Consider the following 25563-nt stretch of genomic DNA (forward strand, 5'->3'; position numbering starts at 1 on the left):
CAGCACAATACCACCTTCGTATCCAGTTTAGCCAGGAGCAGGTGTACTACATGCCCCTTCTAAGCCAGCAGTCCAGCCCAAGAGCAGCATCACCTGCCAGCTCTCCTGAGTAACCCTGCATGGAGAAGCAGCCTAAGGGGCCAGGCTGTGGGCTTGACTAGAAAGTTAAATCTGTAACCTTTTGAAGGGGATTCCCTCCTCCCTTAGCCCCTCTTCGTAGTCCTGTGACAGCTTCTGAAAAATTGTGAGGAGGTAATGGTGGAGAGATAAACACAGGTTGGTGTTTTATTTTCAAAGTCAGCTTTCAGCAAGCAGTAGTCTTCATAAAGTGTTCCTTGAATGCCGAAGTAAGTATCTGCAGACATGAGTGACCAAACCCTGGAAATTCTTAGCCAAGAGAAGTTTCTATAGAAAAAACCTTTCATAAAAGTATTACTTATGAAACCAGGCTGGAAAAGGAGTACAGAAAAGGTCTGGCTAAATAGTGAAAATAGGTGAAAATCAGGAAAGGAATGAGATTACAGGGAAAACAATGAAAAAAGCACTGAAAAGACCCTGACTCCATCTTCAATATTACCTCCAATCAGGTATTTATACATATTGATAAGATCCTCCCGAGTCTTTTCTTCTCCAGGCTGAAGAGTTCCAGCTCTCAGCCTCTCCTTGTAAGAGAGATGCTCCAGTCCATCATCTTTGTGGCACTTCCCTTGACTTGGTCTGATATGTCCATGTCTCTGTTGTACTGGGGAACCTAGCACTCCAGATGTGTCTCACTGGTGCTAAGCAGAAGGGAAGGATTACCCCCACCTTGACCTGCTGGCAATGGTCATTTTAAAGCAGCCCAGCATACTGTTGCCCATCTTTGCTGCAAGGACATATTGCTGGCTGATGTTCAGCTTGGTGTCCATCAGAACCACTAGGTTCTTTGCTGCAAAGCTGCTTTCCAGCTTGCTGGCTCACAACATGTGCTGGTGCATGGGGTTGTTCCTCCTCAGGTGCAGGCCCTTTGCACTTACTTCGTGGAACTTAGGAGATCCCTGTCCCCCCATTTCTCTAGCCTGTGCAGGTCTTTCTGAACAGTAGTACAACCATCTGGTTTATCAGCTACTCCTCGTAATTTTGTATTGTCTGAAGGGTTGCTGAGGGTGCACACTGTTCCATCATCCAGGTCATTAATGAAGATGTTAAACAGGAGGACTCCACTAGTGACTGGCCACCATCACAGCCCTTCTGAGCCTGATAGTTCGGATGGTTTTCAGTCCACCACTGTCCACTTATGCAGCCCATATTTCATCTGTTTGTGATGATGTTACAGCAGATAGGGTACAGTCTTGCTAACATCAAGATAAACAGCATCCACTGCTTTCCCCTGATCCACCAAGCCAGTCTGCTGTAGGCCATGAGGTTGGTCATGAAGATTTCCTTTTCATAAACTCACATTGATCACTCCCAATCACATTCTTGTCCTTAATGTTTGGAAATTGTTTCCAGGATCACTCACTCCATCCCTTTCCCAGGATTTAAGATTAGGCTGATGAGCCTGGAGTTCCCCCAGTCCTCCTTCTTGTGCTTCTTGTAGATGGGACTGGCATTTGCTTTCTCCCTGCCCTCAAGAACCTGTTGCCAGCAGGCCGACAGAGGTGAGCTTTCCCCTTCATTCAGTACCGGTGAGGCCACCCCTGGAGTGCTGTGCCCAGGTCTGGGCTCCTCCGTAAGAGAGACACAGGACCCACCTGCCTTGGCAGACTCTCCACAAGTCTGAGCCCCCAGCAAGCACATCAGGTTGACACCTGAGCGTCTCCTCGAAAGAGAAACCCATGTTCTTAAACTTTAGTGACTTGCTTGTGTAGCAAGCCCAAGTTAGTAAAGTGGGAAGAAAAGAAAAAAAAAAAAAAAAAAAAAAAGGGAGATTGGTTTGTGTTTAGCAACACTTTGATTTGGGTTGATTCTCACCCTTTTGCCATTTACATGAACCTCTACGGCTTCTGAACCTTCCCAGTCTGAGCAAGTGCAGACAGCTGCCTAGGATTTATTTTACTTCTATCTAGACAAACATGTCATTTCAAGTCACCCCCATGTGAATGGAATAAGAACAGAAACATGTTTTCATTGTTACAGCATTTTATATACTATGAGTTTCGCTTCGCCCCTTCACCATGAGCCATTTTGCCTGCTGCTGTGTGTTTTACATCATTTGGAAAGAAGCCCAAGTGCATTGAACAATAAAAAAAGCACAGTGTAAAATTTCAGAGGGTGGTATAATCAGGGAAATTATTTTTTAAAAATTGAAGGAGAACATGATTTCTTCAGTATTTAAAGGCTTAGAAAATTCCTATTTCTTTACGGTATTTTAGCAGACAATGTCTGCACTACTATTAAATCCCTTAGTTTTCTGGAACAGAATCGAGCACTGAGCAGAAGTGACCACAACAGTATTGACGGAATAGCATACAAGTGGACGCGTGTCAAGAGGCATTGCTTTTGATCTGTTCTTTGCTACAAAGGATAACGGGGAATTGTTATCCCAAAAGCACTTTGCGCAGGAAGTCAGGATGTGGCTGTAACTGATATTAATCTCCCAGGAGAAAGTTAAGGAGGAATTCAAGTACAGTAAATTGCAGTGGCTGGACAGCATTCGTGTGAAGTATCCGATAGCTACAGTAGGTGCCTCGAGATTGTAACACAACTTGCATCCATCCCTGTGCAAAGCCCTAATTTCTACTCAAGCTCTGGTTTAGGCATCTTGAAGAGGTTTCTAGAAAAGAAAGTTCTCACGCTTCTAGAGGTATTTAGCAAACACATAGGCATGGCATGGCTGCAACTCACTTAGATTTATGACATTTTATGTTCATTAAGTGCTAAGTAGATATTCTTGTGAATTAAACCTCAGCTAGTATTTAAGCTCACCAAAAATACTTTTTCTACCTGTAGTGATAGTGACTTTATCAACTGAAAAGCAGCTTGTTCTCTTAAATGTCCCAACACGAGCCCATCAACTTTTGCCACATTGCTGAGCCACTCTGCAGCGCTGTCCTTGTTGAAAAGGATACAGAGCCTGTATTGCAATCGACACCGAGCAATCCTGCAACCTTTGCTTTCATGTTACCTCTCTGCACTCTCTGATGACTCTCATATTATCATCATAATGCTGTCAGGAAGTTTAAATGTCAGGGCTAATTAGTTAAGATGGTTTTCCTTCTCTTATTAATCCCTTAAGTACTGAGAACCCATTCCCCTTTAATCAGAAGCAGCTGTGACCAACATGGCACCAGAAACGGAAAAACAACATTTTACTTCAAGGCATTTCCTATGAACACATTTCTAAAACCATAATTAAAGTAGCTGTTACTGTAATTCCAGTAATAGGGTTAAAATGTGTCACTACAATTTCACTTCCTCAAACTCCATCTAAATGATTTATGAATGGATCTGTGACAGCTTATCGTGCACCATGCACTGCTGCCTTCCACATGAAGATACTTTCTGAGTCTCTGCTTTTGCAATAGGATCTACCTAGATGACAAAAATATACTGAAGAACCAAGCCCTTGCCTTTTATCTACTCTTTTGCTACATTATCTACTGCTTTGCTACTCTCATTTTTTTTTGCTGAAGCACCTCTGTTGTTCAATCTTTGTTTTGCTTTCTAATGCATATATCAAATAAAGTAACCTATTTTCCATAAGGAGATTATAATTCAGCTGCATTTACTCCTTAAAGGGAAATAGTATAGGAAAAAAATAAAGCATTTGGTATTTGCATACACAGTATTTGACACAGGTCAACACAGTATATATTTTTTTAATTTAAATACATTGGGCTTGTTTATAAGATGACCATTTAAAAATATGGGCTATCTAAACTACATTCATATTACTGAAAGTTTTGGTCATTGAATCGACCTTTTCTAAGCTTATTTACTGCAAATATTCATCATGGACTAGAACCTGAGAGCTGGTTTTCAGCCTGCAGGAATGTGATGTGGGCAGTGACTAGCACCTTTCTGTACGTTAATCAACGTCTGGAGGTTCACCAAGTCTGCAGCTGGAACGTTTTTTACATACCTGACTTCCTGAGAGCTGGGCTACAGCTGATTTCCTGAATCATCTCTAAATTAATTTTTTCAAGCTTTGGACAACTTCTTCAAAGCAGAGTTACCTCCTGGGATAGGAGTACACAAGCTCCTGTACAAGTTACAGCTGAAGAGATGCTAGGTCAGATCCACATGAAGTACCTTCCACACGATTTATGAGCGAGACAAGCAGTGCTTTGCTGTGAGAGCAGGACAGAACCTGAAATCAATCTCTAAGACAGTTCTTGGTAGAGCTAACTGACACCTTTTGGTTCCATTCCCTGACAAACATGGTACTCAGTATGCATTTTACTGCATTTTATATAAATGCACTGAAATCACAGAATTTGTTAAAAAATCATAAAAGAATACATTTTGATCAAGTATCTTCCTTTTCTCTCCCCCACAGGCATTCTGGTTAGTAAAAAGAACTATTTGCTAGTATAATTCACATCTGCTGTGTAGTTACAGCTATGACCAACAGAACATGATGTTATGATTTAAAAATATATGTTGTTTTATGTTTGAATTACTAATCACACCTGGAAATGAGCTAACAATAGGTTTACAGCATATCCTTTACCCATGCACACGAACACTCCTCCTTTAAACCTGAATTATTTCAGGATGCTTTTCCTTACCTTCTGCATCAGCAATGGAAACGGGTGTCTCATTCCATACAGAAAAGCAGTCTACAGTTTAGCTTCTGTTGCCTCAGTGACAACTCTATTTGAAACAACAGGGACAGAGGTAGACTTTGCAAGTTGTTTATCATGTAAACTTATTTGCTATTAATTTAACCTGTGCATCAGGAATTTTAGAATTCCCAGTTACATATTTTTAGGTAATAAAACGTATTGCTTCCAGCAGACTAACACAGGTATTTATCGCTAATTGCAGTGTTATGGCTGTAGTAACCTTAGCATGTGTGATGCTTTGCAGGCATAAAGATGACTTGGTTCTTGTTCCCAGACAGCAGACAAGAGGTCTCAAGGTTGGGATACACAACTGGTACACAGAGTTCTGCTCCTGCAAGGCTTCCCTTGTTTTTAAGACAAACACTTTTCAGGAGATGCAGTCTCTCCAGGCATTGAATGTTGCTTGACTTGATAATAATACACAAGAAATTATTCTGCTGGAGGGAAGAAGGAAGGAAACGATCATTTTTACTTCAGTCTCTCTGGGTTTTCTGGTTGTTGCTAAGCTGTATGAGCTCTGTTCCACCACCTTGGTTATCCTTTTTAAAGGAGTTTGAAAACGGGCAGAAGTTTGGGAAGATTACATCAGGACAAGGACATGGGTCCCTGTATCTCCTTATAAGTAATTCCTATTTCCTCTCTTATTCTCCCAGTAGCCAAGAGGCAACCTCAGAGATGTGGCCATTATCCTTGAGACACTGAGCCAATCATGCACTTGCTCCCTATGCGCAAAAAGATTTTGTTTGCAACCCAAGGAGGAAGAGAGGGATTTTTGCGTATTTTTAGTCCTAGCCACTAAAATTCATGTATCAGCACCCTTCTTTTGACTGCCATGTTTTATCTACAGGAATAATTTTCTCTGGAATGGGAATTCAAAACTTCACTTCTTATGCAGGGCTTGAAACTGCTGCCGGGAGCAAGGAAGCCTTTACCCACTGATGTGTGAGCCTCTCACCATCGTGTTACTTAAACGTCTTGATAATCAACCACTTGGAACAGCTTTTGTGAAACCTTTAAAAATATATAGAATTGCTTTATTTACAAAGTCTGGCAGTGTTTTAATCCAAAAGGAAGATAAGCATTTTAGATACATGATCCTCACACACAGCCAGCTTCCTGTAACAGCACTTGTTAATACTTTGTCTCCATCATTACAACATTTCCATGCATTTGGAAGTTGACCCTGTTTCAGCAGGAGGCTGGATTGCTGAATTCCAATTGTACCCCACTAGACTTGCAACTGATCCTACCTATAATTTTGGTTTATCAAACCAGTGGTTTTGAAACCGTCCCAACTAACACTTGTGCATGAATTGCAACAGCTGTCAAGAGGACTTCCTATTTTCTACCTATGAAGAAGTATTGATGTGATATTAAACACTGGATTGAAATTCATAGAAGCCAGAATGCTGACAACAGTCAAACTTCCAGTCATTTCACTGCATGTTTTGATACTGCACAGGTTTTTGAGGAGGGATTAAGTTGTTTATATAACTCAGTTGCAGGCTGATTCAAGGATGCTCTGTCAGGATAAATTTTAGAAATAAATGGAATGACACAAACCAGCAAAACCCAGACTCTGACACCTCTGAGTGCTTGAGAGTATGTAGCAGAGTTTTGTGTAAATGGAATAGTACCTATTTTCTGATAGGTTTAATTAAAGTATACTATTTGTTGTGTAACAAATTTCAAGAACCGTCAAAGCACAGAAGTACAGCTATCACCTACACGTGTACACATACCACAGACAGGACTGCTGAAAATGCCTCTTATAAAGGATTCCCAATGCCTCCCATTATAGGACTGTGTTGTACTGTACTTGCAGCCACCCAGTTTTGAGGTTGGAGCTGAATTTCCTACATCAAGTGTAATTTGTACTCCATGTACTGCTGTGTGGAAAGGTTATTCCAGAACAGCTCTATTACTCCATAGACAAGACTAAGGAAAAGTACAGACTTCAGTGTAACGTGGTTATCTAAAGAAGAAAAAGTTAAGGTTGGAAAGGCAACATTAAATAAAATTAAAACTGATGTCATTATTACAATTGTAGAGTCAGTGAGGCTGGGAAATGCCAGAATTAGAGGCAAGTACCTACCAAAAGATGCAGAAGAGCGTGTGTACTGTCTCACACAAGACTCTCACAGCAATGATGGTAGTAACTAACAACATAGCTTTGGAAACAGAGTCTCAGAACCTCCCACTGAAAAACATGAAGATACAGGCTCCTAAGAAACTTACAGAAATGAAGCTAGGTATATTCTGCACTGAATAAGTCTCTAGAAATTTCAAGCTAGTCAGCCACTTAAAACTAAATTTACGATGGCAAAAGTCAAAGTAGAAATAAAGCAACCACCCACGTCCAGAAAACAAAAATACAACCCATACCAAGTTTTTATTTGTTTTATTTTATGTAGAAGTACAATAAAATGTGACATTTCCATCTAGAAGCCACTGACGTGTGGTGGTAAATTCAAACACAGAGGTGGTTTTAGCTTTCAGATTTCTCCCAAATACAGCTTCTTCCCCTTGCACTGAGCTTTGTACAAGCTCTGATAATGCCTGAGGACACATCTGTTTAAGGCAGCCGCTGGAGCTCAAGCTTATCAGCAGATGGTGCTTCAAAGACATCGTCTTCAACACTTTCCTCTATTGGCTTCATTTTTGCCGAAGTCCTCAGGTAGGGAGACGTTCGGCCTGGGCCTGCCACAGTTACAAAGAAATTAGCAATTAATTTAACAAGACATACACCTAATTGTGACAAAGCATATGCAATCTGATGTTCCCTTGTGAGCAGTATCTTATAAGTGAAGGTCCCTGTTATGTGGCCACAGGTGTCAGGAAATTCTGGAGGTGGGACAGGCACGCTGCTACGAACCAGCAACGCCTCCAAGGTCCAGCCGCTGTGGCCAGCCACAGTGTTCTCCCGAAATTCAGTGCAAATCCTGACTGCATGAGGTGCCCAACGCCGTATCCCTAGCGATCATTTCCTCACTGTTACACTCACCCACTAATTCTTCTCCACGAACGATGACATGAAAGGCTGCCCTCAGTACAAAAGATATGGACAACTGCACACCTGCCTGGGCTGTGAAAAAATCTCTCAGCCTCCTGGCTGAACCTCAGGTCTGATCACAGCCCTAACTGCCTTAAAAGCATGATAATGTGGAACTTGTAGAAAATACATAAATAACCACAGAGATAACAAGATTAAGATGTGAAGGTCACATAACTTTTGACTGACAATGATTTCATTGCTCCAAGACAACCTTTCAGAAAAGCAGTGACTCACAGAGCTTGCAGAGTGGAGTGCACGCCGCAGCTATTACTGGTAAGCCATTAAATGGAGTTTTTGTGCAAGTTACCACTGCAAACTACCTATGTCGTATTTAAATTTTCAGCATGAGGGCTAAACCAGAGAACATCTTTGACATCAGCCAAACAGGTTTATTTTCCATTGTTTACCCTGAAATTGCATCTGCACTTGGACGTTTTTTTCCCCTCAGTACCCTCTTCTAGAATTAAACTACCACAATGGTACAAAGTTGTAAACAGCTAGTGTATGATGACCAAAAAGATTAGGGAATTCTTTGAAATACTATTTAAGAAGAAAAGAGCAAGAGGTAAAGGTTCTGTCTGACACAGCATCCCTATACAAGCTAATTCAAATTTTCTTGAAAATAATACTGATAGTCATAACATACTCTTATTGCAGGGCTATTCTTATTACTTTAAAAAAAGCTTATCAAATATATAGTAAAGTGTTCTGCTAAGGAAGCCGATTTATGAAGGACTCCTTTGCACTGCACGTGTTATACACAGAACAAAATACAGCTACAGGCAAGACCAGCAGGTTATCGTATTACTGCATTGGCAGATCACATTCACACAAACACTGTTTGAAATTAGCTTTTTAGAACTTTTTATATTACAGATGTATTAGTATTTTCTTCTGACATTCAAAAACGACTTTAAATGCCATGATAAAGGGTTGCTCAAACACATTTTTAAATACTGGAATTATTAAGAACTTCTCACACAGATGGGTTTCTATGGCCTAAGCCAGTGATGACTAGACCATTTAATTGTTTCAATCCAAGGTTTGTAGGTACACTTGGATACAAGACTGACTTTGCTGGTAGACGCTAACACATTCAAAGGTGGAAGGATGCCTGAAAATGCTGAATTACAGTTTCGTCTTTTCTTTTTTTTTTAGATTTTTGTATTAGTATAATTTATTGCCATTTTTAGACTGGTTTTCTTCTATTTAAAAGTGCCCAATTCTCTCCAGAAATCAAAATTAAGTAGCTGTAAGTCTCTTCAACCAGACTCAATATAAGGTCTAATGCTGCCAGGCTGCTTGGTTGAAGGACATGCCCTTACTTCTCCAAATACAAACCCCTTGTCTACTGATGCTTCTATCCAGTGTTGGACAGATGTTCAAGAGACTGACTCAGACCTCAAACCCAGGCCTTCTGTACACTACTCCACTGCCCTCTCTTGAGGGCCTCACCCACATACCTATTAAAACAGTATTTCCCATGAAACCCTGTCCCACTTTTAACCCCAAGCTGGGTATAACATAGCACACATAATGAGAGAATGCTGACAAAAGCATTACCAAAACAAAACCTTTCCACACTCCTGCTTAGCTTAGAAGTTTGCAAATAGATTCAAGGACCAGCAAATTTGAGTGATCTAAACCAAGTAACATTGAAAAAAGAGACAGTCATTCATATGCATATTAGTGATACAATCAAAGCAATAGAATTACTGAATAGAAACTAATACTGAAGTGTTTTTAAAGGACTAAAAGTCAGGTAAAGCTACCTTTGTGATGAGGTTGAACTATTTCTGCTTAACACATTTTGGAAAAAGATACACATCAGTTTCATTTACTAATAAATTACATACAGATGGATCATGGATGTCAAGCACAAGTATCACATGATAAACAAATCTCACTTTAATACCTTTTTGAGGATGCTTGCTGAGTTAATGTGATGTTATCAACAGAAAACATCATGCTGCAAACGACTCACTCCATAAGCATTATAGAACTCTTGTTGGTTATTTCCTTAATATAAAAGCAAACAGTTAGTTGGTTTTTTTAGTTTATTAAATTAAAAACACAGTTTTGTTAGTAATTGTAATTTCAGACCTACTAATTAGGATTTTTCACCCTTTCACTACTAAAAACTTTGAAAAAAGCTTTATATCTATTTATTGAGAAAATGAATGAAAGCTTATTGTTTGTAGCACAGACAAAAGCATAATTTAAAGTTTGATTACATAAGAATATAAATGCTCACTTTTTCAATAATATGGTAACTAGGAGAGTAAAACTTATTTGTATTGTAGTAGTCAAATATCGTATTTGTTATGGGAAGCTTTTGTCCACACAACAACTGATCACCTAGCAATGACAAGACAGTATTCCGGTAGAGTTCCTGTACAGATAACTTTCTCTTATTCATTCCTTCTTTAATTAAAAGAAAAAAAAAGTTTGTAATTTCCATATGTTCCTCACTAAATCTTCTGGGATTTTTTTCAATTTTGTTTGTTTTTAAATAAACAAATGTATGATCCAGGGGAACAGCACGGGGACAGTAAGCCTTAGCAAGTACCTCATACTGAATCTTAAAGACCAGACCAATAAAAGAAGATTGACTGCTGCATTGAGAGCACCCAGGAGAAGGTTTTTGAAATACAACAGTGGTAAGGTAAATGGCAGCTTTTCTGTTCAGATTTCCCTGTGACCCAAGAAAAAACACGCATACATGGCCACAATCCATGTTGAATACAGATCCTTAAGCAGAGCTCACCTTGGTAGCAAACCCATTAATGGCAATGACAGTACCCAGGAATAACTAACAAGCTATCTTGGCAAAAAGAAAGACTAAAGCATTACAATTTAGTGAGATACATAACCTTCCATCAAGAATTTTACCAACCTTTTACAGAAGTAAAAAATTTTGCATTAATCAAAATCAAAAAAGTAGTAAGTGAAAATATTTCCCAAGATGTATGACACTGCTGTATGGGTGACCCCTCTGCCTCCCCAACAGTAAGGTAAATATCGGACTTGGGAGGCTGCTGCCACACCTATCATTGCCAGTGGGGTGGTGGCAGTATCAACTACACCAACTGCTGTTGGACTGAGCAATTTCAAAACATAAAAGACATTTAAATCACTCTTTTGGGGAAAGTACACCCCATACACCAGAAAACATGGTACACAAACCAAGGAAAAGTACAATAGAGAAAAGTGTATTTATCAAGTATGTGCTAAACATGGATGCATCTTAGGGATTAATGTAATTACAGCTGAACATGTCATGCATTTAGATTACTTTGTCCCAGAGCTGAAATACTGGTGTGTCTCGCTGCTAAGCCTGGAAGAGAATTTTAATTCTAACTAATTCCACAAACACAGTTCTACAATTTCTTTTGGGCTTCTGAGTGTGCAGATTTGTCCAAGGGCTCTCTGTGTAAAGGAGTGGCTTCCATTTCATGGAGCTTTGTCGTGGAACAGGTGAAAAGCCAGTCGAGAGCTTATAGGTAAAGATCAGAGAACAGACCAACGCAGGAGACTTTGTGGCAGGTATCTGCTACAGGCTGCCTGATCAAGAAGAACAAGTAGATGGAAGCCTTCTTTAGACAACTGGACGAAGCCTCACGACTGCAGGCCTTGGTACTTGCAGGGAACTTTAACCACCCCAGTATTCAGTGGAAAAGCAACAGGGCTGGGAGCAAGCAGTCCAGGAGATTTCTGGAGAGAAGCGTAGCAGACAATTCCTTCACACAAGCGATCGATGAGCCAACTAGGGAAGGTGCTCTGCTGGACCTGTCACTGATGAACAAGGAAGAACTCATCAGGGAGCTGAAGGCTGACAGTAACCTTGGCTGCAGTGTCCAGGAGCTGGCGGAGTTTAAGATACTGAGAAGTGTGCAAGACAAAGAGCGTTACAACACTGGATCTGAGGACAAGGGACGGTGGCTTGCTCAGGGTTCTACTTGGCAAGAACCCATGAGACATGGCCTGCAAGGGCAAAGGGACCCAAGGACAGACGGTTGATCTTCAAGGACACCTTCCTCAAAACACAAGGACAGTCCATTCCAGTGTACAGAAAGTTGAGCAAGCGTGGTAGAAGGTTGGCATAGATGAAGGCTGGCACAGATGAATGGGACAGTCCTTACAGAGCTCAAACACACACAGTGAAAGACGGGATGGACTGCTTGTGAGGGGATACAGAAACATGGCCCAAGCATGCAGCAAAGGAGTTAGAAAAGGCAAAGCTCAGCTGGACCTTGACCTAGTGAAGGGCAAAAAGAAGGGCTTCTACAAATACATCAGCAAAAAAAGGAAGACCAGGGAAACTGAGGCTGTGGCTCAGAGGGAAACAGGACCTAGGGACATGGAAAAGGCTGAGATACTCAATACCTTTCTTGCTTCAGTTTTTACTTTACAGGTTTCTCTTGAGGCCTTTCACATTTCTGCATCTAGTGGTACAGACTGGGAGAGTGATACCTGACTCAGAAGAAAGCTGGACTGACTTAGGGACCACTTAACAGGGCCAATACAAGACTGTGGAACCACATGGGCCACATCTAAGGGTGCTGAGGGTTGGCTGATGCAATTGCAAGACCCCTCTCTATTATCTTGGAAAGGTCACGGCAGTCAGGGGAGAGAAAACAAGGCCAGTTAATGACCATTTTCAGGAAGGACAACAAGGAGGATCCAGGGACCTACTGGCCTATCAGCCTAGCTTCAGCCCTCAGGAAGATTATGGAGCCTGTCTTCCTGGAAGCCATGTGCAAGCACATGAAGGACAGGAAGATGACTGGAAACAGCTAGCATGGACGTACCATGGGAAAATTGTGCCTGACCACTCTGACTGCCTTCTGTGGTGAGACGATGGGCTCTGTGAATGAATGGAGTACCATGAATGTTGTTTAGCTGGACTGTAGCATGGCCCTCCACACCTGCCATAGAATCCTTCTAGCCAAATGGGTGAGAAATGGACTGGATGCATGGACTGCAGCTTGCATGAAAAATCCACTGGGCTGCTACGTTCACAGGATAGTGAACAGCAGCACAAAACCCAACTGGCAGCTGGTTACCAGCAGCATCCCTCAAGAGCCAATACCAGTAATGTTCAGTTAATGACCTGGATAACGGGATGGAGTGCACTCCCACCAAGTTCATAGACAACAGCCAAATCATGAGTGAAACTGTTGACAGTCCAGAGGGTAGAGGGGCTATAGTCAGAACGGGCCTTCTGAGGCTGGAGAAAAGAACCGACAGAAACCACATGATGTTCAACAAAGGCAAATTCCCGCACCTGGGACACAACAAGCCTACACAGCAGTACAGCCTGGGCATCAGCTGGTTGGAAAGCAGCTTTGCAGAAACAGACCTGGGGGTCCTGGTGGACACAAAATAGAATACGAGTCAGCAGAGTGCCCCTGCAGTGAAGAAGGCCATCCATCTATTGGGCCATATTAGCAGCTATTACTGGGCCATATTAGCAACAGCCTAGCCAGCAGGTCAATGAAAGAGATTAATCTCCTCTATTTGGCACTTGTGAGACAGGATCTTGAGTTCTGAGTCCAATTTTGGGCTTCCCCATACAAGACAGACATGGACATGCTGGAGCGAGTGCAGTGGAGAGCAACCAAGATGGTCAGCAGCAGGGGGACGTGACAAAGAGGCTGCACGAACCGCGTGTGTTCAGCCTTATGAACAGAAGGCTCGCAGGGAATCCTACTGTTGTCTCTAGCTACCTAATGGAAGGGTATAAAGACTTCTTGGAGGCATGCACTAAAGAACAAAGGACAACAATCATGAGTTGCAATAAGAGAAATCTTTTTCACCGTGAGGGTGGTAAGGTCCTGGAACAGGTTGCCCAGAGAGGCTGTGAAATCAAAGTTTGACTGGACAGGACCCTGAACAACCTGCTCTAGCTGACCCTACTTTGAGCATGGAGTTGGACTAGATGATCTCCAGAGTTTCTTTCCAACCTCAACTCTTCTGTGGTTCTAAATGTCCTTTCAGGGAACACAGGATAGATAAAGAAAATATCAGAATTTTCAAACTGCATCACAGGTGTCACCCTCAGTGCTCTAGTAGGGGGAAACACTGGCAGGGCTTTTGCTTCCATCAGTCTGGGCATGCAGACTATACCAATGTTAAAAAGTAAAAACAGACAGGCCCTCCAAGTCTGAAGGAATTCCTGGATGAGAACTGTGAGGAACACAATGGAAAACGGGTAATTAAATGGGAAAGAGCAAACGCTTTAAAACACTTTCTCTTCTTCGCAGAGAGTTTAACCATAATAAATAACTGGCAGTGATTCTTTCCCTTCATATATTTGAATTCTAATTACTAAAGAATAATAATTCCCAAATCAAAATAAACAATCCTATATGATCCTTTTATATTCCATTAAACTAACAGCTTATACCAAATGAGAAAATTGAGCATCTTTTGGGGTCTTTTTGTTCAGAAGCTGCTTTCAGAGTTCAGGCTGTTGAAGTTTAGGTTCAGGGAAATTAAAAATAAACAACAGCAAAAGCCTAGAAAGAACTGTTTAGAAGGTTTCTATAAAGGAATAAATTCCAAGAGTGGAAGCAAAAAGGTCAGACATAGTTCCTTCCCTCACTTCATCTGTTCTCTACTACTCCTGTCATACAAAGCACAGGAGAGGAAAGCCTAACAGAATAGTTGGAGATTTTCCAGATGGCATCAATATATTGATTGCACACCACAGTTCTCCAGACCTTGCCAATAAAAACTATCTCAGGAGGAAACGCAGAGCACCAAGTTACTGAAGGGAAATGTTTTGTTTGGTTTTTAATTTCTACAAGCATCAGTCACAGACCAAAGGAGATACTACTGTGACACGCACTGTACATTCACAGTTTTGTCCCACTGCTATAAACATTCCATATTATGTCTACACTTTGGAATTATGCCAAAAATCAGCATAATACATGCTGGGGTTTTGCCAGTATCTACATGAGGTAGCTTCAGTTAGCTTACAAAGCCTGACGCACTTTATGAAATCTCTACTTAGGTCCCTCCACCTAGGTGACGTACAGCAGCATCCAAAAAGCTACAGACTGCTCCCACTGAAGGCAGCAAGTGTTCTGCAATCATCTCTGAAGATCAACCAAGCTGTGTTCAAAACTGGCATGAACTATTCTGAGCACTCACGAAGAGAGGATGCAGAGGAAGTCCCACGAAGAAACATCTGCAAGCCATCCTCACTGTCACTGGTACTGGCTATGCTGTTTCTCATCTGCATCACAGAGAGCTGTGAGCAAAGACTGGGCTGTCGATCAATCTTTTTTGAAGTCTAAAAAAAAAAGAAAAGTAATTATTATTTTTAAAAAGGTACCAAGTAAATTAAAACGGAAAATAACTACTTTCTCTGTAGTAGATGCTCTGGTCTCAGCTATGACGATTCATGAATCAAGAAACCAGTTAGAGCAGAAGATTCTATGCAGTGTAGATTGGTTTAAATGAAAACAGAAGATGCCAGTAATATATTGAAATTAAAACATTAATAAGCATGAAACCTCCAATTAGTTATTCAATTTTAATTCTGTTTTGCACTGGACTTTACATATGTTTTCCTTCAGAAAGTCTGACTCTTCTTATTTGGTAATTCATTTAGCTATGATGCTTTGCAATTAAATACAACCTTTATGTTTAGCAAGGAGGACTAGGCTTATCATAACAGCACACTATATGTAGTTTAGAAATTTGTATCTTAACAGAAATGTGTTCACTTTTCTGGCTTTTCATTTCATCGTGTTAGAAAACTCTGAATGTCACTCCTTCCTAGTAGACTATCATTTGGGGCTTGATTTTACTGAAGACAGATTAATTGCATCACATGAACATTATCCTCTGCCTGTCAAACGGTCTGAGAAGCTTCCATTTTCTTTGTGTAGTCCTCCTGAGAAGTCTTTGTACTATAATATTTATATGAAACCATACATTGTACCTTGTTAAGTATTACTGCATGTGAGAATGCTATTTTAGGTGTATGTGAAAGGTAGTAATCGTTGACAAAAGCACAATGGATAACTTCACTTTAATGAATTTTAAATGTCAGGAATTAGCATCTTATTTCATGCGCAGAGGAATGACTGTTTTCAATAGTTAAAATCTCCTTAGGTAGGAGAAAATCGCAAGGTTCCTTGTGAATAAATGGATACTTTTCTGTCTTCCAGCATACAATGAATTGATATCCTTGCCTTCGTACTGCCATCTTGATTATGAATAATCTATACTGAATTTTAGTTGTTCTCTTCTGTGATCTCTGTATACAAAAGTCAACCACAAATTTTTCTGTTGAGATTGCCACCAGTTAAAAAGCATTACAGACACCAGTAATATGTATATTTGACGACTGAGAAGCGACATGTGCATAGAATGCTTGCAATGGGGAGATGAGGAGAATTTACTTGGCAAGTTCTTGTTCTATGTTCTGTAGGAAGGGCTTGTGCAACAGGATTTCCATTTGAAGAAGAATAGAAAGGTACTACAAATTTCCCAAATGCTCATTCTTCATTTTTATAACATACATTTTCAAATCTTACTGTGATAAAAGTTAAAATAATCTAAAATTCATGTGACTATTGTCACTAAAAACAAAGACTTAGTACAAACTGAAGTTAAAGAGCGCAGATGTCAAGTCAAAGGAGGGATGAAGTTTGGTGTGGTTTCTTTTTTTGATACTTAGAAGATATGATAAGGACCTTTCAGAAAAAACAACCAATTAAAACATTACAATGAGTACTTCATTAGACTTCCATTTCAAGAAACATTTATACTAGTGCTAGAGCTCTATAGTGCCAGAAGTCAGCAGCACAAGTGTGTTGCAGATGACTTTGTATACCAGGCATGACATTCCAATGCTGTCATCCACATGTAAAAAACAGAAAATGAGGGAAGAGGAAAATAAAATGTAGAATAGAAAAGGGAAAAAGAGAGGGGAAAAGAGGGAAAAAGGAAAATGGGGCAGGAGGAAGAGAAAAGATGACAGAGGAAAAAAAAAAAGAAATGAAAAAAAGAAAAAAAGGCAAAGTGAGGAGTGGGGAAAACACCAGTCTGCCAGGAGAAGAGGTCTGAATGCAATCCTTCACACACACAGGAGGCACACATTGCTACTACTCCTTTCAGATGACGTACTCCAGAAAGTAATTACTGTCTATGTATTTTATAGACAGTACATTCCTGCTAGATCACTTTTATCTTACTGCACTAATAAGGTTAAAACAGCAATCCAATATTGTTTTGAGGATCTGCTTGCAAGACACTGTAATCCTATATTTGATTGACCAGAAGGCAGAATAAGCACTGGTTTATGGTATTGAATTGTTTCTCCAGCAATTCTTTTTCCTCGTTCTATAGCTAGTGCAAAATTGAGAAAACTTACAATGTCTAATTAGCCATAAAAGGCATGACAAGTTAAGCATGTTGAAGTCCGTGGTACAGCAGCAGTGGCAGTCATTCCTTTTGGATCATTTCCTATTAAATTCACAACTTTGCTGAAGTAACTATTTAACCTATACATGAGATATTTATGGACAATCTGATGAGAAGGATTTTTGCTCCGAGTTAGTGTGAGTTAAATCAATACAGAGAGAATATGAAAATGCTGTATTATAAAATTATAAAGCTTTTAATAAATGATGGTGAAAGTTCTTTACATAAATTATATATGAGAACCCTACAGCCACTACATAAATAATAATAAAAAAACCCACCAGCAGCTGAGTTACCGTCCAAATCTTGAAAAGACATGCAACTAAGGAGGTGAAATGGAAGCAAAAGAAGATAATCAATATATCCATGACTATACCCAGGCCACTTACTGTGACACCTAAACCACACTCCCTCTACATGTAAAGAAGAATAAGTTATATTCAGACCACTTAATATCTTGTATATATTTACATTTATTTATATGTATTTCATGCCTCCTTCCACTAACTACATCATATCAATACAATGTTCCCTTACTCTTTTTTTTGCTTCTGCAACCCTCAAACGCATGATGAAATCATTCCATCTGGTAATCAGTATTACTGGTTGTTCGACCCCAGCAAGCAAATTCTTTAACAAAAAACCCTGAAGCTTTTTTGTACAAAAGCATGCATTTGTTAATGGGAAAGGATATCCAGGGAGAAGCACCAGTCATCATGTCTACTAGTTGGCTAGAAGTATTTCCGCTTGCTGATCAGTTCTGAATCTCAGTTATTCACCTTTCTTGCACATTACTGTGCTAACTACAACCAATATTGCTTCTGATAAAACGTTGCATTGACTCATACTTTGGCACTAAAAGGCAATGAGACTGAATTCAGCAGCTGATAGCAGCAGATTTAAAAAAGGTGCTTTGACAGGGTTTAAAATTGAAGTAAAAATACATTTGTGTGTGGAAGGAAAATTCCCAAATGGAACTTCAGCTGCTTACCTTGTCATTTAAGGTTGGATCATTCAATGAATAGAGTTTATTTGTAATATCTTTGCCAATAAGGTACTTAAAGATCTCATAAAGAAATGGCTCAGATTCCAGAAAATAAGTCAGCCTTTCCCTGGACCAGCACAGGAACTTGCAGTTATCATCTGCGATAATGGTGACCTGAGAAAATACACGCTCAGAATTAGCACATTTTAAGAAGTTTTAAAATCAGCAAATTTAAACATGCTTTAAAATAAGTGATACTATTTCATTCGTGCCTCCAGTTAAAATAACTGTAAGCCATAAAACTTTTTGGTGTCCCTTAGAACTTGGTGTTTACAAATGTAGAAACATCTCAGGTATTTATTATCATCATATTTTTAACAGATAAGCATGACCAGTTTGTTTCTTAGAAAGCCTGGGGGGAGATAATAAATATCTAGTAAGTTCCCAGACTATAAAAGCATTTAGGTTAGAAGAGACTGACATATAAAGTCAGTCCTACAGCGATGACACTACTTGCATCCCAGCAGGCCTACACATTGCTTGGTTTTATTTTATGTTGCTGTCACCAAACAGGAGCAACTGGCATAATCCAAAGGTCTCCATCAAAGAGTTTTCAGTGATTTAAAAAACATATTTTCGTCTTCCTCTCTTCACTGTCAGCCCTGCTGATTCCACTGGTACCACCTTCCCGCAGCTGAGCTGAGGCTCTGTTTGCTTAGTTACCGGTAATTGGGCTACGGACAGCTACAGAAGAGCTTGCAGCCCGTCCAGGGAGGCTGGACCTGCCAGGTTCGTGCCCCTGTGCCGGCAGAGGGCAAGGGCACACCAAAACCTGCACCGCAGGGTACCCAGCGGCGTGCTCTGCAAGGGACACACAGTCATCTACGAAGAAATCAGGTGCTCTCTGCCATTTCAAGGTAACGTTACCTCCTGAAAAATTAAAAATACATAAAGCCTAAGACATAATGGGAACCTGTCACATATCCACGGATTTTAACCTCACGGTCCGTAACGTAAGCACCCCGGCTGAGGAAGAATTCGCCAGCGCTGCCAGCAGATGGGGTCCTTAAGGCTGAATCCGTGTCCTGCAATGGCAATTCTGAGCGGGTTTGTTTATACGGCAGTAAGGAGAACTCACAGGTGAAGGATGTACACCACCCCAGGTTACAATAATTTTGAAGGCAGGCAGAAGTTGGGGCATGAGCCTTTTCCCTTCAGAGGGACTGATCCGTATCCAGTGGCTTACAAGAGAAACAGGGTGTGCCAAGAGGGCGGCCGTGCCGCAGGACACCTCACTGCTGTGAAATGAATACATCTGGACAACTCTCTCTCCTTGGCGTTAAGCCTAGTATTTGACCGGAACGTATGACATCTATCACTGATTTTAGAATCACATTTTAGAATGACATCACTGCTCTCCCTCCCTGCCCTTCTGCCAGGGTATCAGTCCAGAATTACCCAATCAGCCACAGTCCAGTCATCATTACACATACTCAATTGAAGAACGCCAATTCAAAGGTAGCAAAATAGCCACTTCAGTACTATTTGAAAAAAACTTCTCTAACAGTATTTTTTCCCACTAGCTACAGTATAATATATCCTTTAATGTACTAGCATAATTACACTGCTAGAGATATATAGCCTTATTGTTCCCTGTATGAATATTTTTATTCAAAATACTGCGCTTTCAGCTCATGTTGCTTTAATAACTTTCAAAATGTCAGAAGCATTAATATGTTTAAATACTAATTTCAAACTCCTAGTGTCTGAATTTTTAGTCTTTCATTTTAGTAACACCAAATATTACAATAATTATTTTTCCTTTTCTGTTTTTGAACCGGTGATGAGACTGCTCGTATCTTTTTTTCAGTAAAGCTATCTCTTCAATTATTTGTCCTGAATAATCTCTTAACACAAAATAAACTTGGAAACAGTAAAAGAGAACAGAAAAGCAAAAGCCAGACTACTCGGCAAACACCATCACAATACTGTTTTGCAGCATTTCATTTCAAAAGTTATTCTTGATACGGTCCATCATGAAACACCAGTTACAGAAAGCTAGCAAAATTATGTACGTCAGATAGCTCACTGCTGATCAGATTTATAGGCTGTTTTTTGATGATCTCATCAGCCCGTATCCGGTAACATTTACACCAAAGTGTACCTGGAATTTCTCACCCCGGTTCATCTGTGTTGATCGAAATTCAGGAGAATCTATAAAGGCACAGGGGTAAATATTATGCAGAAAATGCCCTCGATAAGACACCTTCATTCTGGAAATAAAAATGTACGAAACAAATTTTAAAGTTATGGAGGTTGATTAATTTAATCTAAAGTTGGATATGATTATTGGCAACAGTAAAACAGTAGGTAACAGGCAAAAATATGTTGTTCATCTTCTGGAATTTCAGCCCCAGAGCTACCCTAAGGTAAGCTTAGGGAGAAACCCCAGAGGTTTTCTGCCTAAACTCCACCAATTCCAAGCAGCACAGGCTGCCAGCCCATTTGAGCTGCTGAATGTGGTGTTTATCCTCAAAACATCGCTATTCAAAATGAAAAAGGTCTGCAGGGTTATGCTGTACAGCCAGACCAGAATCAGGCTGCCTTTCCACAACTAGTTTTGCAGTAATGAGCAGTTAATGACTTAAAAGGAAAACAATGAAGCCTGAAATCACGGTTTCTATCAACAGAAACTGGTTAAAATATTGGCCATAAGAGCTTCAAAATTACAGCCTGGCCATGGGCTTTATTCTACCCTTTCTCACCTGGGTCCTTCAGCCTCTAGGCAGTGCACCTGCCCCTCTCTGCTTACATGTACAGGTGCAATAAATCAATTCCAATAGGCCTGTTGTTTTAAAGTCTACTGGAGGAGTATTTTTTCCTTCCCTCATGTGCAGTATTTTTTAACCTTAAAACCCGAGAATGCACTGAGAAGATTACTTAGATATTTAAGACTCAAACAAATCTCTTGCTTGTTCTGGAAGACACTGTCTTTGGTACTATACAAATATAATTCCCACTAAAACCCATGCAGCTGCACACACAAGTGGAGACGTAATACACCCCCAGTAAGAGACATCACTGTCATCTGAAAACCCTGTCACAAAACAGTCTATACCTATAGATTATCTGACTACAGACCGTAACATGCTACAAACAATAACATTAAAAACCTAAAAAAAATCCAACAACTTTCTAATCTATTCAACCACCACACAAAGCATAAGACTCCCCAAGCTTTATAGAACCTACTTCCCCTTCAGCAGGACGCTTAGCCTATCATCAACTGATGTTTTATCTTCGGCAGCATAGGCTTGACCTGTCTTTAAAGTCTGAATGTTGCAGAATTGTCCAGTCAGTCTTTGGAAGAGCTCTGGAGGCACATGGAGAGGTTCAAACATTCTCTTGTAGAGGCTGCTAAGCTCCTTCTCTATCTTGATCTAGATTGCAAAAACAAAACACATCAATAAACACAGACAGGTTAGTTAAAAGAAGTGTAACACTGCATGCATGCTTTACTTGCTACATTTGAGAAACATCTCTTTTTTTGTTATGCTTAGGCAAGGAAAAAAAATGGTAAACATGTGACAACTGTCCACAAACACTGCCTATGACAGGGTGACCAAAACCTTATCTAAAATTAGCCAGGCTGGCACACTGGTGCTTTAGAATGCTGTTGCATCCAAGTGGCAGATTAAATCAGACACAAGGAGTCTTCTGAGACTTCTGTTGATGTAACAGAGAATAGGACTTGGGCCAAAATTATACGGGGGGGAAAAAGGAGGTTGCCTGCATTTTTCACACCACTTGCACACCTCATTCTGGCCATCTCTCAGGCTCTCACAGCAGCCCCTTTCATCCCTGACCGTCTTGGCTTACTTGCAGTAGAAAAGCAAGTCCTGAAAAACAAACCCGTCGTATTGAAACCACGTGTGATGAGGGAGGGAAAAAATAAAAACATTGCCAGCTGAACATCCCACATCTAGGAGCCCACCCAAACTTAGGCAGTGGCAATGAGGGAAAGGATGCTGGCTGAAATCCCAAGCCTGGAAGCCTTTCCTGAATGACAGCCGCAAGGAACGAGACAGTGTCCCAGCCTCTCTGAAAGCAGAGGCAGCCTGAACAAAGCCTGCATATTTTCTGGGAGGAAAACAAATGAGAACAATAAGCATCAGATAATGAAAAGATAAAACATACACAGACAGAGAATAAGGAAAAGCAACCAAGAAAAAAAAAAAAGCAGGAAAAAGTCAACACTTCAACAAAGGAGAATATTCCAAGTTTACACGTTTTTCTAAATTTTTTTAAATATTGAAATATTCAAAACAGGGGAGGAGAGAAGACCGCAACACAGGAGTCCAGGAATCACTTTTCTACTGATGGCAGCCAAGAGTGGCTGGAGGAGGTGGGCAATCCAGAATGACCATGGGAGGCCCTAGGCTATCTGAGGCCCATGAGGGCTTGAAACTGTCAGGTACCCACTATTCCTTCCCCAGGAGAGTCTTGAGAGCCTTACAAAAGCTAAGGTAGACAATATTCACCACTCTCAACTATCCGGCCAGTTGTTTCATTTAGAACAGTATCAGGTTGGTTAAGCATGACTTCCCCTTGATGAATCCATGCTGTCTGCTCCTGATCACCTTCTTGTCCGTCAAGTACACAGAAATGGTTTCCAGGATTAGCAATTCTACCACCACCTCAGGGATCAAGGTGAGGCTGACCAGCCTGCAGGTCCCTGGGTCCTTCTCCTTGCTCTTTTTTGAAGAAAGGAGCAGCATTTGCTTTCCCCCACACCACAGGCACTTCTCCCAGTCACCACGGTTGTTAAAAGATTATCGAGAGTGGCCTTACAGCAACAGCAGCACTCATGGGCACATGCCATCAGGGTCAAGGACTTACATACGTCCAGCATGTCACCTGGCCTGAAGTTACACTAGTTTCACACTGAATCAATTGCTAATTACATCTTCCACCAGTGACTATATTAATAGGAAAAACAGATTTTTAGTTTCCTGTATGTTCCTTATGCCACAGTCTTTAATACCTCAGAAGACATCTACATGGACAAACCCAAGATTAAATTTAAACTGTCAAGAGAAATTGTATTGAGTTGGGGATTGCCCTGAACCGTTTGATTTCAAAATACATTCCATATACCTGGGAAGTTAGGTGACTGTTTTGCCAGTGGGTTTTCGAGGAACTCTCTCATTTTTAACAGCCATACAAATTTAATTTGCACCTCTTTCTCTACATGACCACTGCAACTCAAAGAAAGATAAATTTCTTTCTCAGGTGAACATGTATGTAGCTCCCAAGACTAGACTCCCGATTTCAAAACAACACATACAGACATGAGGACAGAACTTGGCCCTGGAGTGTTAATGCAATCCCTTAACTAGTACATAATTCAGGTTTCATGGTCTTCCTCTAATGTATAATAAGAGAAAGCAGGCATAACCACTTTCTTAACTGGACACTGTAGATACACTTTAGATGGTCTCCCTCGTAACAGCCTATTCACCCTTTGCAGGCACAGCTGACTGCTCCTCCAGTCATGCTTGCAGTCATATTCCAAATGAGCCATACGGGTAGGTGTAATGTTTTGTTCAGCAGTGGTTGAAATAATTCTGGGATGTTGCCAGAGCTTTGAGTCAGAGCTCTACAGAGACACCGATTACCTCTTTCAGCTTCCACTCAGGCTAAAAAAGCCAAACCTGTAAAGCTCCAAGGAGTCAAAACCACAGAAATAATATTCTGGTCAGAAAAGAAACTTGCTGCTATTTTGCATGCTCCGTTTAAGAAAATAAATATTTAACAACTGAACATATCAATTATTCATTCTGTAATACGACTAACTTGTAATTATTCTTCCATTCCTTTCTTTCCTTAAAAAGGTCATTTGTGAGGATGACTAAATAAAATTGATTTTGAGATGGGCAATACAACAGTTACAGACAGAAAATCTCATTCAAAATCAGTTCCTAAGAATTTCCACCCCCCTCCCCATTCTCTAGCTTTCTATAGAAAAAGCACTTAAAAACAGCTGCCAAGTTCATAATAAACCAAATATGTAAGACCGCTAGAGAGACATGTGTGACTACCAGGCATCACTTCAAGTAACCTTGCTGAGCATAGTCTGCGACAGAGAGACTCATACATTGTTTTGGGTATTATCCTGTTTCCATATAACTTCAGCTAGTGTTTAAACCTACATAATTTACCAGGTGTACAGAGCCCAGTTTTCAAAGAAGCCAAGTCCCCACAGTGCTCAGACCACACCTGCAGTGGTAGGAATACAAGTCTTTTGAAAGCCAGACTCCAGCTCTCCATTGCATTAACAGCTAAGATTAGTATGAACAAATTTGATGCTTTCTTCCCCCTCATACTGCTAGAGAGCAGCAACAAAGTGCATCTCACCTATGACTATACAAACTACTAACCTAGCTTTATAAGGGTTGCGTAGGCTTGCTCTCTCTCCAGGCACTGGAGAGGGATGGCACCATCGCCTCTTTGGATGGGCAGGCAGGCAACGAGCTTAAACTATAAGCTTAATTTGGAGATGGATGAAGCAAGACAAAATTATTCTAATTACTATTTTGTAAGGTAAAACTGTCACAGAAGCAGAGACCACAAATAATTATTTGTAACCTCTGAAAGTGCTCTTAATTGTTAGACATTACATGTATTACATGCTTCCTCTCAGAGGTCATTCATTTCTAGGAGTGTCCATGTCCTGAACGATGTCATTTTCAAGGCAAGTACCAGAATGTGATTGAGACCACCTAAGACAACAGTTAATGCCCATGTAGAGCACTTTCCAGTTAAAAGTATTTGATACTCCTCATCCATTTTACTGTTTCTATTCCCTGCACACTTCTGTCTCTAGCAAGTAATTAAATATTGCAGATGATGGAAGGCAAAAGAGAGAGATTCAGTAAAGGCATGTGTGGTGGTGTTTTCATAATTTTACTTTGTTCTCTACCTAAAGTTATAGAGATTGTCAAGACGCAATCATCGGTTTTGTTGACTCTAAAAATGAACATTTGGTTTCAGGCAGTTCTTCTGGTAGTAACTCCAGTCTCACCAGAAGGAGCACCTTGACAGTTTTCACATGAAGGCCGTTCCTGCAAGCTTCTTCATTCTGTTCAAGATCTGGAGTATGGCCCTGGGGGCACTGATCTGAACTAAATGCTGCAAGCTTTACCACCACAAAAAGGTATTTTGGAAGAGGAGTGTGCACATCTACAAAGGTCAGGGTTAAATGACTATCCACAACCTATGTGCCAGAGAAATTTTATCTGACCAAACAA

The 25563-nt window shown here is 40.5% G+C and overlaps 1 protein-coding gene across 4 annotated transcripts in view; it reads right to left on the bottom strand.

The window, feature by feature from the left end:
• Positions 1–7142: 7142 nt before the first annotated feature.
• BVES (blood vessel epicardial substance) overlaps positions 7143–25563 on the bottom strand; it is a 30799-nt gene continuing 12378 nt past the window's right edge. For 2 of the 4 annotated variants that reach the window (XM_055811058.1, XM_055811059.1), the window contains exons 4-8: positions 21506–21693; positions 20418–20526; positions 18260–18427; positions 14986–15127; positions 7143–7469 (exon numbers count right to left, since the gene is read on the bottom strand). In XM_055811058.1, coding sequence (XP_055667033.1) covers positions 7345–7469; positions 14986–15127; positions 18260–18427; positions 20418–20526; positions 21506–21693 — 732 coding nt within the window. In that variant the 3' untranslated portion in view covers positions 7143–7344. The other 2 variants (XM_055811060.1, XM_055811061.1) reach the window with 2 other exon arrangements.

Source organism: Falco peregrinus, chromosome 7, assembly GCF_023634155.1.
Source record: "Falco peregrinus isolate bFalPer1 chromosome 7, bFalPer1.pri, whole genome shotgun sequence".
NCBI classification, from domain to species: Eukaryota; Metazoa; Chordata; class Aves; order Falconiformes; family Falconidae; genus Falco; species Falco peregrinus.